We start from the raw sequence: 20636 nt of genomic DNA, 5'->3' as shown, positions 1-20636 counted from the left end.
ACCCTGGCATCTCTCAGTTCCCTCTCTCCGTTTCACTCTCTCAATTCCTCCTGTTCCCTCTCTTCTCTACCTCGCCTGTCTCTCTTTTCTGCATCGCCTCCCTCTGCTTCCCTCTTCCCTCTCTCTCTGCCCCCCCCCCCAGGAGCACCTTGCTGCCGCAGTCATGGCTGCCTGGCGGTGCCGTTGCTCACCCCTTACCTCCCCTTCTCCTCCCCCCTCCTCCTTTTCACCCCCCCCCCCCCCCACCTCCTTCGGAACCCCAGCTCTATACATCACATTTAACACTTTGACAGTAACAGTCTATAATGTTTCTATTCTACAGAATCACTCTGCCAAGTTCGGGATAGCAGAGCAAAGACTGAAGAAAATAAATACCACTCTCAGCCAACGGCAGTAAATTCTAAAAGCAAGGAAAATGGACAAAAAGAGCCACTTATGGTCTCTGCCTTTTACAATGACTCTGTCTCCACCCTGGCCTTTAGCTACATGTGCAAAAGGAGGGTCAATCCATATCTGCATCAGCCTTTACTGACAAAATCAACAGCTCTGTGAGACATTTGACACTGTCACAATGTGGCACACGACTTGGCACTTGGTGAAAAAGGGTGCATTTCTCCACATCAAAATATTCAATGCAAAAGTAACATGAATAAATAAAAAATAGCATGAATAAATTATGTGAGTTGATGCAAGACCTCTGAAGGTGACTTGATATTGTAGCGAAAAAGCAGAGGTACATTCTAATGTGAAATACGTAGCGTTGAAGGATGAAATTACCATTGTGCCACTGAATGGCCAGGATAGGAGACAGAAAAAAACAAAAAATCTACACTTGTGAAGCAAGGCAGTGACAAAGAATGATCTCGGACCCCATGACCTCCACCGGTAAGAAAGGAACACCATTTACATACTGTCGCCTGTTGATGTACTGAATTCTGTCTCCTCTCTATGATCTGTGCTGTGGGGAAAAATCTACTTAGCTGAAATTCAATCTTCCCATTGGTTCTGTGTTGAAAGTATTCTACGTGTATAAACAAACATTTGTTTATTTTACTGGAGTATTAGCTTTAATGTATCATCAGGAAGGCTGGTTTTGAGGGGGCATTAATTTCAATTCACTGATTTAAACACTTAAGTTTGTCGCCATCCTTCATAGCAGCGCGCCACCAAGTCAGCAGACACAATGGGCCTATTTTTCAGTCTAATGGCGGAGCTTACTCGCCATTAGCGGATAAAAAACGCCTGCGCCTTTGAATCAGCCACTCCAAATGTGACTTGTGTTTTAAAATGAATCTGAATAATTAATTATGTGTTAAAACAGACATGAAGCCGAGGAACAAGAGTTGGATGGGAGCAGGAGATATATTTGCCCCAGGGCGGGTGGATTTCTCATGGAAGCAGAGCAGAGCTGAGCGGGCTAAACCACCCAGGCTTAGAGGATAGGACGACCCACTGTGTGCAATCTCCACAAAATCTAATGAAACCAAGTAAAAGATAACGTCACATTCTATCACATCAAAGCCTGAGTACGGTACTTCCTCGGAGTGACACTGAAGGTGGTAGAAATCCATAACACTGACACAGTCATGATTGCCAAAGTAGCAGGGAGTAGTAGTTGAACTAGGCCTATGCCCCATTCTGACCTGACTCTTGGGGTAAATGATCGAGGGGTTAAACTCTGAGCTAATCCTCAGCCTAAAAAAAAAAAACTGTAATTTGCAAAAGTGATACAGGATTGCAAATCTTGTGCATTTACATAAACGTTACATTTCATCATGTTGCATCAGCCAGACTGACAACACTTATTTTTTTAGACAGTTAATCATCCTTTTATCACACTGCTTTCGGGTGAGTACAATGGCAACACAGAATCGCAGTCCTTAGTCGCCCTGTTCATTCCCTGGCTCATTCACACCATATTACTTTTGGCAAAGCGGCCTCCCACCATGACTCGTCCTTGTCCCATACCTTTGCAGGGAGGGAGGTTGTCTTTATTATTTAATTAAGTCGCTAGGGCCGTTCCATTAATAATTGAGTGTGTGAGAGGAGACCCTGGGCGACCGCAGGCAGGCAGCAAGCTCCCGCTGCCATGGGGCTCCTGGTGAGCAGTGTATTAAAAATGTGTGTGTTTATGTCCCCAGGGCGTCTGTCCTGTCCTGGCTGCATAACATTGAATTGGTTATATCTAATACATCATCCCCCAAGGGGGGGAGTGGAGAGAGGGAGATGGGGGAGGCAACGGAGGGGACGAGGCGAGGGGAAGGGGAAGGGGGGTTTAGATGGTTGTGTCCTGTTGTCGGGGAAGGGAAAGAGAGGGAGAGGTTGGGAGAGAGGGAGAGAGACGGAAAAAGAGAGGGAGAGGTAGGGAGAGAGGGAGAGAGACGGAAAAAGAGAGGGAGAGGTAGGGAGAGAGGGAGAGAGACGGCGGGGAAGAGAGAAAATGAGAGGTAGGTAAAGAGAGGGAGAGGGAAAGAGATGCATGGAGCCTCAACATTAATGTCCCCGAATCAAATCTATGGATGGCCGAATTCTCAGTGTGTACGGCCTTAAGGCTCTGAGGAGAAAACAAGCACCACAACCAGATTACGGCCACTCGTTACAGCTCTCTCTCCATCTCCCTCTCTCTTTGTTCCATCTGGTGTTTCTGACTGGGGAGAGAATTCTGAGGCATCGGCTGATAAAATGGAGGGATGGATTCTTCATGGAACGGATTACCACCGACACCATCACCAGACAAAAAAATACAACCTGAAGCTTACGGCAGCATTCATTCAAATCCCTAAGAGGATGAATGTTGGCGGATGTAGTACAATTTCAAACATCCCTTTCGTATGATCCCCTGCTTTCATACAGGCTCCCATCACTGCCCTCTGTTATCAATGCCCCCCCCCCCCCACACACACACACACACCTACACTGCCTCATATTATCGTACACTACACCTTTAAGGGCCTGAGTCTCCACACTCCAGATGGATGAGCTTTTTAACAGTACCATTAAGGTCAGGGCCTAAATTATTGAACCCCTGCCTCCATCAGCATAGCGGTCACGTAGCCAGTATCGCAATCTTAACTCCGCCGCCCGCCCTCCCTCCCTCCTCACTGCAACCCCCACCCCTGCGCCCGCCAGCCTCCGCCCCCTGCACACCGAGCGCCCGCCAGCTCCCACAATTAGAGTGGGATTCTCATTAAGGCTGAGAGAGACAGAGGAAAGGGGAGAAAGAGAGAGTCCATCTCAAAGACAGAGAGAAAAGGGTGACAGGGGCACTTCATACCCTCTACCCCCCCCCTCACCCCCCCCCCCTTTCTCTCCACCCCCTCCCATCAAACCTGCAGGCAGGGCCTAAAGCTGACAGGTCTTATCCACGCCGAAATACACCCGATAAGGCGGCTGTAAAAGAATAATAAAAGAATAATGCACAGAGAATAAAAGAGGAGAGGCTGAGCCACGCAGGAAGGAGAGGAGAGCGGAGAGGGGAGAGGAGAAGAGAGGGGAAAGCAGTATAAATAAAGATGTGGGAGGGTGCAGTTTCCCCAGCTCTCATAATGAATCCAGAGGTCCTGGATCAATAACGTCAACATGCTGCTGACTACACATCAGAAATGCCAGAGGATCTCTCTCTCCCTGTTTCCTGTGCTGCTCTGGTTCAAGACAACACCAACGCTGGCCTTATTACACCACAAAACCTATTGGAAACAGCCTCAACAGTTGAGGTCTCTTCATCTATCTCCGTCATAAAAGCTGTGCTAATGCAACCCTAAAAATATACAAACATCTGCCCTGACTATTAATAACAGTTTGCATCATTTCATGACAAATGAGTTTGTGTTAGTTCATGACAAGACTGCTTTGAATCACAACAGAGAAGAGATAAAAGCTCCCCATGCCAGGTACAGTAGGGCCGTGTGTTGATAGAAAAGAGTCTTCTGAAATGGGATCAAGCACACGCAGCCCTGGCATTGACTTTTCCTGTGAAAACGTGCCCTCCCTCCCCAATCGCTCATACAGAATCATGGCCTAATAGCATTCCATTAACATAACTGCCAACACAACTAGTGTTCCGTGTCTGAGAGCCGTTCCCCGTACTCTAGGAAGAAAAAAATTAAAGAGAAGATGAAATTAAGCCAATCTGGGATTCCTCCCAACAACACACACCGCACAGTACACACACACAGACACCACCAACAGCCCCCCGCCCCCATCAAAGCTAGCATGTTGTGATGTGAAGACCCCCTGGGAATGCTCTGGCAGCTCCAGGAATATGTGTGTGTATATGTTGGAGATAGCAGGCAAGAGAGAGGGAAAGAGAGGGAGCTTCCTTCTTGTTTGGGTAATAGCTTGGTTCAGCAGTCAAGACACTGGGCGAGACGTGCACTTCACACCAAACAACCAGCCAGGCGAAATGAAATTCCCATTATTTTTAATAATGCCTAATTAAAATATATTACTCTACAGATTCCGCAAATCTCTCTTAATATGCAAATGTGACCAATTCAAGGATATTTACATATCATTAATTAAGGTGGCGCATTCTCTTAGTCTAATGAGCTGTGGCCTGCCAAGAAAAACTAAATGCCGGGCTCAGGAAGTGTGAATAAGCATGGCACGCTGGATCACACATCTCTGTTGAGTCACGAATGTCAGCCGTCAAACCACTAGGGAACTAAACAACAACATCAGGTAGCACATAGACACCACTTTGAGCAGCTAGGCTATTGCAGGATGCTACTAAATGTATTTTATTAGGAAGGAATACTGTAACCATGGTGTCTAGGTCCCATTTGTAGTGAGTATACGGACCAGGTTTATGACTCGGAGTGAATGGTAATGAAATCGGTATTACTGCAGCCGTGTTGGTATTCTTTATGAATTTCCGGTTGCATTAGGTGATCTGAAGGTGATTCAGAGGCCCGCATGAGAGAGGAGACACACTTTCCCCACCTCCTCGCTCTCTCCTTCCCAGCCAGTTTTAATTTGACACCCTGAGCATCGAAGGGGGTGGGGTTAACTAGGTGGGGGAGTGGGAAGACGCAGCGGAATTCATTAAGCCCGGAACCCTCTCTACACCCCGCCCCCCCACCTCCTTCCCCCAACCCCTCGCCCAACGCTAATGACATCAGAGGTTAGTAGAGAGGAGGCGAGCGCGGGAGACCAGAGGAGGCGAGTGCGGGAGAGCAGAGGTGTTTCACGGTCTTGTGTTTGATACTAGTCCTCATCGCCGTGTAACACAACAACCACCTTAAAAATCCCTTAGTAGAGCAAGGCGCTTATAATGTCAGTGCAGTGGGTTCAATTCCCCAGACCACCCACGTGCAAAAACGTATGCAAGCCACGAGAAACGCCACCCAGATAAGAGTTTGCTTATTATCTTACAAAACGCTCTTCCTTTTTTTATGCATATTGCTCAAAGTGGTGTGTGAAAGAAAACCCCTCTACCTTTGACGGTGGTAATGCACTGTGACAACCTGAAGACTTCCCTGCAGCCCCCCCACGGCCCTGTTGAAAAGCTCAATCAAGTTTCTGTAGCATTTTCAAATAGATGTCCTGCTTGGCCATCGGACCCTTTGAGAACGTTCTATCGCCTCCACCGTCGCTGAGGGCTGGGAAGTTGTCGCGCGGCTACGTTCTCACGGCAGCTGTCCGTCTCGTGGTGGCCGTTAGCCAGGTAAAGTGGCAGCTAGACGGTGCTGCGATGGCCTTGGTGTGTTCATCAACCACAGCTGAGCATTTACCTCAAGAAAGGCTTTTCAATTCAAGCAGTATCTAACGCGGACGGCATCACCAATAAAACAAGAGCAGCACAGAGTGACGGTCTGATTTGAAAACATCGCCCACCTTCTCGTCTCTCCACTGACGGGCGGCTGGATGACGGAAATACATAACGATACATGTCTCATCTTAATGTTGATGCTCTTCTGCCAGTCAAACCTGCCCGTCATTTCCACCGCAGTGGCTGAAAATACGGACTCTCCTGTATGACTAAAATATTCCAGCCTATTACCAGAGAACTTCTAAAGCCATCCTTCATAACTGTTAAAAGAAAAAGACAACCTGGAATGAAAGTCTGAATACTGTTGATATGTAGATTAAACAAGTATGTTAATAAATGTGATTACAGTGCATTTTCTGGTACGAACTGTCGTGTTTTGAGGCCGCGGTATGTTTTGTGGTATGTATTTTTAGAGCCACGGTTCAGTTGGTATTGGGAGTTTTTTTTGTGGTTTTCGGTAAAGTGAGAAAATTAAATGCCCCCAAAATATATTTTGGGTTTGGAAAACAATGTCAAACCAAGCCAGTAATAATAAATAGCCATATAATACCTGATGACAGCCAAATCTGCAATACCTACAGTGTGTCAAACAGCGGTGTATTCATTCTGCCAACCAAACAGAATTTGTCTGTTTGACAAATTCAAGTAGGTTTCCTCTCATTTCATTGTTTGCTTCTGTAAAAAAAAATCGACTAAAACCTTTTGTTTATTGAAGTGATTTCACCTCCGATACGTTCTTATGGGCCATAATGGGGGCGTGTGTAGTGCAAAGTCCCCCTAACCTTTCACTATGCAGTAATATAATGGGCTGTCACTGTTTCATACTGTGGCCTGGAGGTCCATCAATCTGTAGCAAGCCCAACACGGTGTGCATAGGCCAATCCATTGACAACATGGGCTTGGGCATGTATAAACCGAGTAGGCCTACTATTGTTTGCTGAAATGGAAGTGAAAGGGCAGTTATGTGGCTCAACCAATCTCTGTCCATCACTAGCACTGTTGTAATCTACAGTGAAGTCAGCATCTTATCCAAACAAGACATTTAAAGGATTCTCCAATCCTGCTTTAATGATCCCACTACTCGTCATTTAACAGAACTAGCTCCCACTGGTGGCACCTCACAAAATGATAGTTTGAAATGGGCCAAATCAGATTTTTTTTGTACAGCCTGCACATTGGCACTGTGTTTTTTTTTATACAGTAGCCTACAGTGTTTTTGCACATTAGTTTTTGAATTTTCCAGAGGAATATAATGCAGCTCATGTATAGCTTGTAGGTCCAAAACTTAATCTCCGTACCGTACAGTTTAACATGCTGGTTATTGTGTAATGGCTGCCCTATTGTACATTTGAATGAAATTCCATGTTGCCTTTCTCATAATAATGACGCATTACTACTTCCTCAGAGTAGCATAGTTTGAAAACTGGCAACATGCGCCTCTGGGGGAGACTATGTAAGAATAACATAAAAAACGTGAATCCCATTTAACTGATTAGATTCAAGCTAATATGCAGATGTATTTAACAAAATAAGTACATTTTGAAATGAAACGCACTTATCACAAAACAACAATAAAAAGGTTTGGGGACAAAATTCTAACTGAATCCATCTTTAAGAGGCTCCAGACAGAGATGGATGGTCCGTGCACCCTGATAGGCACTGGGAGCCATCAATCACCTCGAGGACCCACCCACATAGTCAGCATGCCACACCACAGGACCAGGCTGTACTGCGCTTGATTGACAGCTTTATGTGTGTGGTGGCTGGAACGATGGAGGAGAGACTAGATGTGTGGTTTGTGTTCCAGGCCTCTCCAGTGGCCTACTTTCTGAAATGAGTTGTGAAGTGGAGAACAAAATAAAGAGGTAGAGAGGAAATCAATCATAATTCTGCCACCCAAGAATAAATGAGGGATAGCAAAAACAGAGAACTTATCAGGCAAATGAAGCTACAACAAAATACTTTGACACATTAAAAGCACAAGATACCAGTGTAGTATTTTTATAAGACCAGGAGGAAACAAAGACGAAACCCAATTCTGTCTATTGCGTTTACTGACGATCTAAGTCAATCTAATATTGTCACTATTGCAGTGGTTGTAAACACTAATCAGTTGCAGCAAATAACAAACAACAACAATAAATAATTAAACATGATTGATTGGTGATGTTTAGTCGTTGTAATATCTCGTGCCCAGAAGCTTAGAGCACTGTGTTTAGTCTTAAAACATTTATAGTTTTTATTGGGGGGAAAAGCCCATAAAAAATAATATATTAGCAGACATTTTTATCCCAAGCAATAAACCAGCCATGCACGCATACATTTTATTCATGGGTGGCCGCAGCAGGAATCAAACGCACAACCTTTGCCGTTCCAAGCACCATGTTTTAGCTGAGAATGCCACGTGACCACTACCATTACACCCAGTACCATACTGCCCAATTAGCATATTCCGCAAATTGCAGTAATAATAATAAAACAGACAAAATCGGTATTGCACAGAAAATGCGCACGTACCCTCACATACACACAGACAACAGTACACAAAACATTAAACAGCTATGAGATGAACGCAGGGGGAAGTGGAACATTCTTTACATGGTGGTAATGTTTTACGAGCAGACCCGGGGGCTGTATATTCTGGATGCGGAGCTGTCCAGGAACAGGAGAAGGAAAAGACAGTGCTGGTGGTGGTGGTGGTGGTGGTGGTGGTGGGGGGGGGGGGGGGTTCAGTTCAGAAGACATACTAAATTTGGACAGTAAGTAGTATCACCCCAGCGGCGCGGTACACCGCACATTCGCCACGCCCCATTTAACCGCACACGGCGCTCCTCTCCGCCGGCTTCATTTGCATACTTCAGCGGGGCCTTGACGGATGAAGACTGATAGGCCAAAATCAGGCTCAGTGAAACAACTGTTTTATCAAGGTTAAACTATCCAGAGAGCTCTTAGCACCCCTCCCTTTATCATGCACAGGCTCTCCCAATCTCAATCTATCAATGAGATGGTATCGGTGGAGCAGGGGAAGGAGAGGAGGCGTCCTCCCTATAAAGGGAAGTAATAACAACATAAAGCCACTTTATGTAGGCATTTGCGGGAGGAGACTGCTAAACGCGTCGTCGAAGGCCATCTATTGAAACACGAAGAGGCTTGGAGGTTGTGTGAGGTACAGGAGATGGGTCAAACAGCCCAGTATAGTTAAATGTTCTTCAGACACAGTAACAGGCCACAAAAGGTACTTGCAGGTCAGGAAAAATGTACGACTATTCACAGCAGCAGTGCGATCGATTTATTACGTTAGTGTGTGTGGGTATGTCAAAACAAAAAAGGATATGGCTAGATTTGCGCTTAAAAAGTTGGACAGCATACACCTTCGTGCGTTTTAGTTGAACTTAAACAACGTTCATTTAAAATGCACTCCCCTGCCCGGAATTGTCAAGTCAGACCTTAATGTGAACAGAACGTCCATTTACACCGGCGCACCATGAAACAGCCGCGTTTAAAACCCAGCTGAGCAGCGGCGCCCACTGAGGAGAGCAGGAGAGTGACAGACAGGCAAATGAAGAACAACATCTGATGATCAATCAGAAACGTCAACAAGTGTTCAGATATAGAAACAGGAACGGAGATGTCAGTGCAACACTTCGTAGAGACGTACAGTACATGTGAAGTCTTGTTAAATTCACACGCCCCTCGACACATGTCCCATTTCTCCTGGAGGAAGTTGTTATGATATACGAGACCCCCCCCCCCCCCCCCCATAGTACATGACACCAACGCTGACAGACACATAAAGCAGTCACATGTGCTTCTCCAAAACATGTCCTCCAAGGTTAAGGGCTTCCTGTGATAGGGAGCTTCTCTAATAAGAAATGTTAGAGAAGTCTATAATTTGCTGATTATGCTCAAGCAAAAAAAAAAAGGAAAATGACAGCAATTAACATAATATCAGTAGGAGTTAACTGCCCAGAACTAACACTGCCAAAGGCAAGCTGGCAGATAGGCAGACAGAAGGGGTGGGCAGAGGAAACCTACAGCTCATCTTTGGAGTTCAGGAAGTACGGCTCGGGAGAAGTATGATGTGAAGAAGCCGCTTGATCCAGGACGGATTTCATCTGCAACGTGACATTTGGGTTATATCCTATAGACTGTTGGTGAGGGCAAAAGGTAGGGGGTTTGGACGTGTTGTATTCACACACCACAGATGGCAGAAACATTTCAGATTACACATTCACTTCACAGTGGAGCTAGTCCGACAAACCAAAACGAGATCCCAATAGCATCGACACTCCTGATCCACCACAGGAAGTGCGTTCTGTTTTCTTAAGTCTGTGAATAGGAGACATTTCATCCATGCCACTGTGTTGCCATCCCAGCTTGATAATCCATCCCTGGGGGTTAAGGACACTTCAGTGGTCCTCCTACTATCTGGCTCCTAGAGATGGCCTTTTCACCTGGTCTGTTGCCAAGCAGCCAAGCCAAGACCTGTGCTAACACTGCTGCTCTCACCCCACTGCGCTAAACACTACCTGCCATGTCATTCATGCCCACCCCGGGGAGGGATCCCAAACGGCAGTCCGCACCCTGTTTCTTCCGCTTTCCCCGCACATCTAGCAGCTAGCTACAAGAGGAATCTGGGAGCCGGGCTTCTTTCAATTCCACAGCTACACACGCACATTACACACAGACGAACGCACACACGAACACACACGCTCAAACACGCAGAGAAACTGGGATGTGGATGTGAGGCGGTTTGATTCTGCAGACCCCAAACGACGTCAGTTAAATGTATGATCTGCTCCTTTCATCTCTCAGCATTGTTCTGTGTCTCACCCCTCCCTGCCACGCATGGTGGTGGGGTGACACACACCGGCCCGTGGCCCCTTTGTCTCGGCAACGGCAAGGTTTATTAACATAAATTAGAATAGCTCACAGAGAGAGTACTTCGTCATTACGCGTTACCCACGGCAACCTTTCCTCTACTCTCAATCCACCTGAACAGGCGTGTGTGTGTGTTGGGGGGCGGACGAGGCGTGTGTGTGTGTCCGTGTGTGAGGGAGACGAGGCGTGAGTATTTGTGTGTGAGGGAGGCAAGGTGTGTGTGTGTGTGTGTGTGTGTGCACGCGCACGTGTACGTGCATGTGAGGCCATCTCACAGCACTGAAATGGGAAACGGCTCTGCGATGAGGGAGATACATCCACCGCCATCTAACCCCCCCCCCCCCCACCATTCGTCCTGATTAAAATGAATGGTGCTATCTGCACTGCATGACTCACTACACCAAGGCATTACTAGCAGTAATTGAAACATCCAATCACTGCTGAAGCATCAGGCCCAGTGATCCTCTGTCTTCCCCATCTGACTGTGTAGCATCTGATTAAGCATGCCCCCATGTAAATAATATAGAAATACACTGCCTCGCTTTCATCCGCTGGAAGAACCGCGCTACAACAGACAGGCCATTTTCCCTCTCCCCTCCTAACCAGCCCCGGCGAGATTAGAGCCAGGCAGAGAGCAGCAACATTGATTGGTGTTGATTCCGTCTGGGCAGTGAGCAGCGACTGACAGTGCTCCTAAGCCGCAGCGAAAGGCAACCATTAATCTTGGTCTGGTTTAAGTAGCGTGTATTAATTTGTGTCATTTTTACTAAGTCAGGCAGGGAAGGGCCTCTTGCCATTTCATGTTTGACTGTTCACCGCAGCCAAGGGGGTTCCTCTATACAGAACCAGCGCGCCGCCGACCGACGCGCCGTCAATGTGAGCAACCGAGCGTGAGAGAAATGTGATCCAAGATCGAATTAAATAATATCTACTCCCAGGGTGTTGATATGGCAACTAACCAAGATATTTAAGAAATAGTCTGAATGTATAAGTTCTGTTTAGGTTGAAATGCAAGGGAACCCCAGCCTCTATAACTACAGGACCTTACGAAGTAAAGAAATACATTTGAACAGCTGACTCGTTCAACAGCATTCTATACAAAAGTGTGAGTAATTGTTTGGGGACATAAGGAATCCACAATACATTTTCAATTCCACACATTTACTACATATTATTGCAGTAACTGGGTGTGCTTTGACCCCCTATTCATATGAAAATAGTTGTCAGACTGCATAAGCATTACACCCAACGAACAAGCTTCTCCACGGCAATAATGTTATTGTTGTTGTTCTCGAAGACTAAAAAACTGAACTACAGACAAACATCAGATAAAACTGAAAACTCTACTGCGCTGTGGAGCAAATTTCCTCTCTAAAGCAATTTAATGTCGGATAAGTGGGACGGCATTCTTACCGTAATGGATCTGAATATGATATCTGTCAGACAAGTAAGAACAAAGCCTCTTATAAAAGCGGCGTTTGCAGAATGGCCGATACTATACTGCTGTATCAGATCACCCAAACTGAGAGGAGTGCAGTAAACATAAAATAAATACAACTACAATACATTCATATTTTCTGTTGAATAAGTGCTGTGAAAAAACATTTTATTTATTTCTCCCCCCCCCCCCCCCTATAGTCTATATATATCTTCTACCCGTTCTCATGGAGTTGGCAAATAACATATTGGAGAGAACTCAAGTTGATAAACAATATTTTTTTTATATGCACAGTAGGCTCCATGAAGATAGAGGGATAATGAGGTGTGCCAAGTGGCAACCTGAACTTCACTTCAAGCTTTATGAAATACTAGATTTACACTTACAGAAAAGAACACATTCACTTGCGGAATCAATACTAAACTTTTGTTGGCAATTACATTCCTCTCAAAGGGAAATGAAATACAATTATTTGTTGATGATCCAGAGAAGGAAAAGTACACGGCACCTCCGACACACACACAGACTAATCCACCATATGACCATTTCAACAGCCAGACCTGTTATCGTAGCTAATTACCAACTCCCATCTCAGATATACAATTCTGTAATTAGCCTCTTAAAACATGATTAACATGTCTCAATTACCACACTCACCATTTGCATAATTTATAAGCTGTTCTAATTGCAAGTGTGGGTCCTGATGATGAGAGTAGGGGGGAAAGCAGAAACACCGGACATTAAGTAATCCTGAAGTATGTCTGTCTGTTTGCACTGGCAAAGTGCTACAACATAGATTGGAAGAGATTCTTCTTCAGAAAAAAAACCCCCCATTGAATTCATTTCCCCAGCTGTACTGGGTCTTGTCTATTTCTGTATGGATAAAACTTCAATATCAACCTTCATGTTCGTTGGGCTACATTTGTAAGTCAGAGGTTTGGTTGAGCTACCAATCAACACAGAAATGATGAATTTTTTCAGGAGAAGAAAAATGAAAAGATCCTTGGGAAATGTTATTTATGAGAGAACAGAGAGAGTAGTGTTCACACTTATTTCAGTAGAAGTTAAAACACCCTGGCTGGGATAAAATGCTGCTTCTGCACTTCCAACAGGCTGGGCAGGGACAGATATACTGTCTGGCTGCTAACACGGTGGGGGAACCAAGGACATAGCCATTAGTTTCAGGACAGACCACGGCACATCGCAGACTAATGCCTCCATCTGTCAGTGAAGATGAGTGGAGAGTAACAAAGAGAGAGAGCACTAACCTCTGAACTGGTGGACAGCCATGTCAATGAAATACTGAGAAGCAGATTCTGCCACACAACAACAATGTCCAGTTCAGTCTCTCTTATGGCTAAAGCAAGCAGACCACCAAGCAGACCTGAACGCAGACCAACCAGTAGACCACCACACAAACCACCACCCAGACCCCAATGCAAAACACCACAGAGACCAGAACACAAACCATCACACAGACTCCCACATAGACCACCAGGCTGACCACTACACAGACCACTACATACACCACCACGCAGACCATCACACAGTTCACCAAGCAGACCCCAATCCACAAGACTGTTCTAGTTGATGTCTTTAGCTTCATGTATTTAATGACTTACAGGGTTATGGAACCAATTCAGTTGGTATATATGGTATTCCAGCATCACTACATTTACTTCAAGTCCACCACTAACTCATTAGCTAGTTAATACATAGCCAAGAAATCTTATTTGTTTAAAGAAAATACATACAGGTTGTCTCTATTCAGTCCAGTGAAAGGTCTCCAGTGTTCTCCTAATGTGTGCTTCAGTATTTAAGAACCAACCCAGATTTTCATTTCTACCACACAGTTCAAATCAGTAGCAATATGCTCAAGATCCAAAGCACAGCATTCATATACTCCTGTAATGTGAAAACTAGCAGCTTGATGGCATGACTCGCTGGGTTCACCAGGTCCTTAGCTCTGACAACTCCAAGTGGGGTAATATATTCTACACCTGATCATATTTGACATGCAGGAGCTATCCATTTGACCTGGGCCTGGGAGTAATGTGTGGCTGTCCACACACACACACACACACACACACACACACGTCCTGGTTAACACTGAGAGAAGGAGAGAGAGATTGAAAGTGTTTATGTGTGAGAGAGAGAAAAAGCTCTGGCCTGTAACCTGACACCTAGAAACGTTGACTCGGTGTCTGGTTTTTCTTACTCGGTCAACCTGTACGTGCCAGCGTCATGATTCGTAATGGATCCACACACACTCAGAACCTCACACTCTGCCTCTTTCACATTTAAACACACATAAACACAGAGCAAGACAAATGACAGAAAAACGCTAAGCACTTTCAGGAATTAAAAAAATAAAGAAATGCTTTCCTTAAATGCCTGGAGAGACTGTGACCGACCAGACCAATCACACAGGAACCATTCAGTGTACTGTCACGCAATATATTTCTGATTAGAAGAAGGTTCTCCGTACCCGTGGTCATAATCTGTAGAACAGTGACACAATAAAATAAGGTCTAAACAATCTACACAGAAAACTGTAAAAGCTATGTGCTTGTTTAAAGCTTGCTAAATATCCCCCGCCATGACATCCAACTGACCCCAGCGCAAATCTATGGTGGCGCAGGGTTGGTGAGAGGGGTTAGGGGTCAGGGGTTAAGGACTGCTCTGCCCGCTATCGGCATGCAGTCCTGTCTCCATTGTCAGCTGTTTGCCAGAGGAGGGCTCAACCCTGTCAGCACACCAACGCTACTGCCACGCCACTGCCACGCCACGCCACGGAGACCGAAGGAATTACCGAAGAACCTGCCATGCAGACACACACATACAGTCATACAAAACTATACTGTAAATCAGAACACAAAATGTGCACACAAACACACAGCAGGCTTGCATGCTCTCTCCCTCCCTCTCGCTCTCTCTCACACACACTCACACACACACACACACACACACACACACACACACACACACACACATACAGATTCACATACACACACACACACACACACATTTACACTCATACACATTTACACACACACATACACATACACACATACACACACACACACACATACACACATACACCTTCACACACACACACACACAGGCAAATGATACAGTAGAGCTAGGTGATTTCAGTCTATGACCTCTTAGTGCTATCACAGAAGGGGACAGAACAGTCGCATAAACCAGGCAGCCTGCCAATTTAATAGTCTCTCCTTTGGAATCCTCCAGAGACGCTGGCTGCAACAATGTAAAACTGAGGAGCGGCTGAGTCTTTATAAAATAATATAAAAAAGACCTGACAAATTACGGGCTGTTCTCTTTCTGCACACTCTGCGCTCAGCACATTTGGCAGTAAATGTCATGGCGAAGGTTTGAGTCATTTTCTACTGTCGCTGCAGTGCAATTGTGGGTTCCGTCTGCTTTGCACAGGGGGGAAACGTTCTACGGCAACAAGAAGAACAGCGACTAGATACATAGAACAAATTAAGATAGAAAGTATGGGATCATACTATACCCATGGGTGCTGGTTTTCTACATTACACCTCATCCAAATAACATCCGTTTGTAATACAATACATTTCCCAAAAGCTGATGGGCAGAACACATCTATGTAAGGTGGAAGTCACAGCTTTGACCTGACAACATCGACAGAACTTCCAGATTAAATGAAAGAGTGCAGAGAATTATGTAGACCATGCAACACAATGCTTGGAGTGCTTGAGTAACAAACCCTCATTGGGCATGTGTGTGTGTGTGTGTGTGTGTGTGTGTACCAGTAAACTCTTCAAAGGGGATTCCCCCATGGTTCCTTTATGTTGAGTACATTGAATTCCCCCCAACAAACTGAGACCCTGTGAAAGGATGCCTAACACTGGACAGAGAGAGGCCAAAATATAAATCCACCCCAGACACAGCAGTAGAACACAAAGGATAGTACAGGGTAAATCTAGCTGGAAACGTTACGGTCAACACCATTCACAACACTATTTAGCCCTCTAAATTAAGACAGAGACAGTTAGCAGGACAAGAGATATATTTCAGAAGCCAACAGGTTCCTGGTTGCCAGGAAGGGTGGGACGACAAGAAAAAAGATGTAGGGAAGGGGGGAGCCAGGAAAGGGTCCAAGTCACTTTGTTTTTCATTTTGGAAACGAACTCTAGTTGAACCCAGAGCAAAGCCAGGCAGTTTAAAAAGGGCATAACTCTCTCCCTACTCTAAGCATGATCCTTCTAAGAAGGAAGGCGACCAGGGGCCGGGATCAAACTCACTGGCTGCTCACAGACTGGAATTCATTTATGCTCTTTTTTTTTTAAAAGAGAGAAATCACACACGCCCACTGCTAATAACTTGTCTTTTTGTGAGACCCTGAGCCAAAGTCTGACTCACGGTAATGAAATGTCTGTAAATTAGCCTTTAGGGCAAATTAGGAAGACGATACGACTGCCTCCTTCCATTTGTTTTCTTATTTCACTGACTGGGTTTAGACAGTCGTGATAGTTGCTGTACACTCACTATAAAGTCAGAGGAAGTAATAACAAGTAATTAAAAAGCATGATAAGAGATATACGCATTCAGAGATATAGTAGAGATTGTGGTTTCTCAAAGACTGAACGGCAAAGAATATACAATTGCTTTCTTTTATAAACAGTGCTTTTCCCTTTAATCTTCTGTTAAGTGCCTATATTTCACAAATTCCTTTACATGACGTTGACCCTTGCTTCAAAACCAAACAGAGACAACCCCTCTGTCCAGTATCAACATGTAGAACCCCTACAGCTCATCACAAACATACCTACTCACACAGGAAAAACATGATGGCACAGAATGAAGTGAAAAAGTACAGTCCTATTGGTTGTCTGTTTTAGCTCAATTACAAAAATCTGGCAGGATTCTGACTGGTTGGAAATAAATGTAGCTACAAAAGGACAGCCCAAATTATTATGAAAAACTGCAGAACTATATTGGTAGAATATGGGGTGGTCACCTGCACTTAATGTCGATTGTAAATAATATAATCTCCATAACTATCATGTTCATAACAAGGTGTTATAAATAATCACGTAGTCTACAGGGGGTGCTCCGAATAATAAGGTCTAAAAAGTAAAACATAGGAAAAAAATGTATCTTTCTTTTTTTCTGTAGTAGAAATTAATCTTACCTGTTTTCTCTTTTATTTCACACAAGACGTTGAAGAGTGCTGGTTTCATCCTGTGACAGTTCAGAGCATGTTTCCTATGAAAATCGGAAAAACAACTTTTAAGCATATTCAATAAGGTGAGGACTGTCTTGGTAAAGGTTTACTGGCTGTCCTTGTATAAACAAAATGAGGTTTGATAAGAATCAATGTGAGTAGTTACAGTACATCCCGGAAAATTTTATTTCATACTTTTTCTGAATTTGCACAGTTGATCAAATCGTCAATCATGGCAATCTAAACCAAAAACATAAATAGCATCTATTATTCGTCAATGGAACAAATAGCCGTATTAAATAAACTTTCTAGTGTCCTCATTGTCTCATCGAACTACAGTACATTGGGAACACTTGTCGTACCACACATAATCCCTAATTAACTATGATTAATAAACACGGCACTGTGTAAATTAAATGTTTACTAAATGTTGGGATTTCAGTAAATCAATTTGGTTCAGTCTATCCTATGTAGCCAAATCTGTTCTTCCACATCAGCACCAGAGAACACTTTTTTGGTTTTCATTAGATTTTATGATATAAATATTTTTGTGGCTCCTGAATGTACTGGGAACCCTAATTCTAATTGCCATTGGATGAACTGACGGGGTGGATGAACTGAAAAAACCATCCAAAAGGAATCTGTAACATGTAACACCGCCGGGATTTACAGCGTGATATCATTAGTAACAAGATATACCGCGATAGGAAATTGACGGGATGCAACACTCTCCACAGTCCTGAATATATGTAGTTGTCATTTATTTTGAAACATTTAACAATATTTGACAACACTTATTTTCACTTTATCAAAATAAAAACCGGTACGCTCGGCGTTAGTATACTGTAACGTTATGCACTTTATTCTCTACAAGCAGTTGTTGCCTTGGGGTGGTAGAAGGCTAATTGATTTATTTGAAAAACCTAAGACGTGCAATAAATATTGTACCAGTGTAAATTAGAGTTAACATGTGTTAATATATGAATTTATATTATTTTACAACGTTTGATAACGCTTTAATAACAACTAATCTAATTTATATGCCACAGTACCTGGCTTGTGCTTCGTCCAAGCTTTGGTCTGTGATCGTCATTATTTGCTGTAATATGTCTCCAATATCCTGCTTTCTTCCATCTCCGTCCGTCCCTCCCGTGCCATCCTGCATATGCGGCGCCAGGCCAGGGTGTCCGGCCATGCCCACGCCGTGGGAGTGCATCAACCGAGGCTGTTCGTCCATCCTTAACCGCCGTCTCTGCCTCGCCCCCAACTGACAATCACTTTTTCTCACGGCGACAGAAGAAATATCCTTGGAAATTCCTTTAGATCCCCCTGTCTCTCTCCTCCTCTCTCACACTCCTTTCGTTCTCTCTCTATAAAGCTTTTCTGGATCGGAAAGGGAAGGAGAATGACAAACGTTCTCTCTTCGCTCTCTCTCCCGGCTGGTTTGGGTGAAATCTGATCTGAATCTGCTTTTGGCTCTGGCCACTCCTGCAAAGCGCGTGTACTGTAGAAAATACTGATTCAACTTTAAAGGGTTTAAATCATGTGAAAAGTGAAGTGCGCAGAGCACGTACTATGCAATTCCCAATTTCCTCGAAAGTCAGATGGACGGAACACGTAACAGTCACTACAGAGGTTTGACTTTAAAGTAACACCAACTGTTATTGTTTCGCTAATGTCAAGGAACTGACACATAACCAGAGTACGGAATATAAAAGCCTCCGCCCCCTGAGCCACCATTGGAGAAGAGCACATACGTCCCGCCTCGGTCTCTGTAAATGTCAGTCATCTTTCTCCGTAAGGTGGGACGCGACAATAAACATAAGGAGATGTGACCGTGAACATTGGGTCTGGACGGCGTGGCAATACAATGATGGATAGAGACTGAATAATAAATAATTGCGCTTGACACATCTTTGCTCCCGATGTCTGCTTTTTATGGCACAAAGAAAAAGACACTCCCCCTGTATGAAATAATGCAGTCTTCTTTCACTCCAAATTCTCCAGCTGCTTATTAAAATAAACCAAAATTCCGTAAATAAAAAATAGGCGCACTCTGGTTATAACTGTATATTAGACAGTACTTATTTAGTTCTTAGTTCTTACAATTTTATAGATAATATAGTCCTAGCTGTTGTTGTTATAATGGACTACTTTCAAGGGGCAATTCGAGCCAGCGTTTTGTGTGTCTATGATAGCTCCTAGCAGAACAGTTGATCTATGCTATCACGCTACTGCCTCCACTGTTAAGGCCAGAGTTAAATCGATCAGTCCGTTTTCTCATTAAGTTCTGAATAGCAGGTGAGGCAGTAATTGTCACAGGGGGCTGAGGGAGGTGGTGTGTTGTGTGGGTGAGTGTGTGTGTGTCTGGCCTCTGCAGGAATGCACACCTAGTTCAGACTCATGCTCTAACCTTGCACCCTGACACTGCACTCAGGAGTTTGCCATATCTTTACACCTGAGCCCCTTTATGTGAATACAACTGTGATGGATATTCACCATATGAACATACCGTGTATCTGTCTTTGTAATCTCTTCCCAAGAGCCTTGAGGTGGCGTAATGGTGTTATATAAATCTATTGTGTGATATTGTGTATAACAACCTTTAAATTGAAATGGAATGTTATTCCATGTCCTGTTTGCCACTCACTCACACAGAGATTCTGTCAGTCTTCACACATCACCATTTACTAATGGACAGCAGAACAGAATACCTTTCAGATGAGTGGATCATCATCGTCCTGTCAGGTCTCCACTGGAAAATAAATAGTTTGGCCTCAATGTGACTTCCTGGAAAATATGGATAAAAAAAGTAGCGGGATACATTTTAAACCAAAACATAACGTTGAGGTTTTTCTGAATAAATTAGACAGAATGACGGTTCATATTAGTCTAGTTGTTAAATTCAGTACCTAGAATCCAGTATATTTTAACAGTCATATTAAAACAGGAACTGAATAAACAAGATGTGATTGTGGATCTACTCTACTTGAAAATTCAGAAAAACAGAAGTGAAGCTGTAATGAAAAAATGGACTGACATTGCACATTCCCCTCTATTAAAAGGTAATGTGTTGTTGCAGCGTTTATAAGCTCACCAAAAGATTCAGCAGGATTTGATTAGAATTGCAAATGAAGCTCACTGAAAATAACATTCTTATAAATATTATATTTTCCTTCTTACATAAATGGGAGAGTTGTTTTAGTAAAATTAAAAAAAAGGAAATTCAAATAGTTCCATATTCCCAGTAGCAATATAATCTAGTTTCATTGCTGTGAAACCATTTTAATATTACGTTTGAAAAAAATACCATAAAGATTCAGATAGATTTC

General features: G+C 43.9%; 1 protein-coding gene across 2 annotated transcripts in view; it reads right to left on the bottom strand.

The window, feature by feature from the left end:
* The window catches only part of pbx1a (pre-B-cell leukemia homeobox 1a), a 47586-nt gene extending 28599 nt beyond the window's left edge, over window positions 1–18987 (bottom strand). For both annotated transcript variants that reach the window (XM_010885060.3, XM_010885075.3), the window contains exons 1-2: window positions 18357–18987; window positions 17272–17345 (exon numbers count right to left, since the gene is read on the bottom strand). In XM_010885060.3, the coding sequence (XP_010883362.1) occupies window positions 17272–17345; window positions 18357–18541 (259 nt within the window). In that variant the 5' untranslated portion in view covers window positions 18542–18987. The remainder of the gene's footprint in view (window positions 1–17271; window positions 17346–18356) is intronic.
* Window positions 18988–20636: the final 1649 nt, after the last annotated feature.

The sequence above is a fragment of the Esox lucius genome, chromosome 3, assembly GCF_011004845.1.
Source record: "Esox lucius isolate fEsoLuc1 chromosome 3, fEsoLuc1.pri, whole genome shotgun sequence".
Lineage (NCBI taxonomy): Eukaryota > Metazoa > Chordata > Actinopteri > Esociformes > Esocidae > Esox > Esox lucius.
The sequence above is the reverse complement of the archived record's forward strand: the minus strand, read 5'-3'. Positions and strand labels throughout refer to the sequence as shown.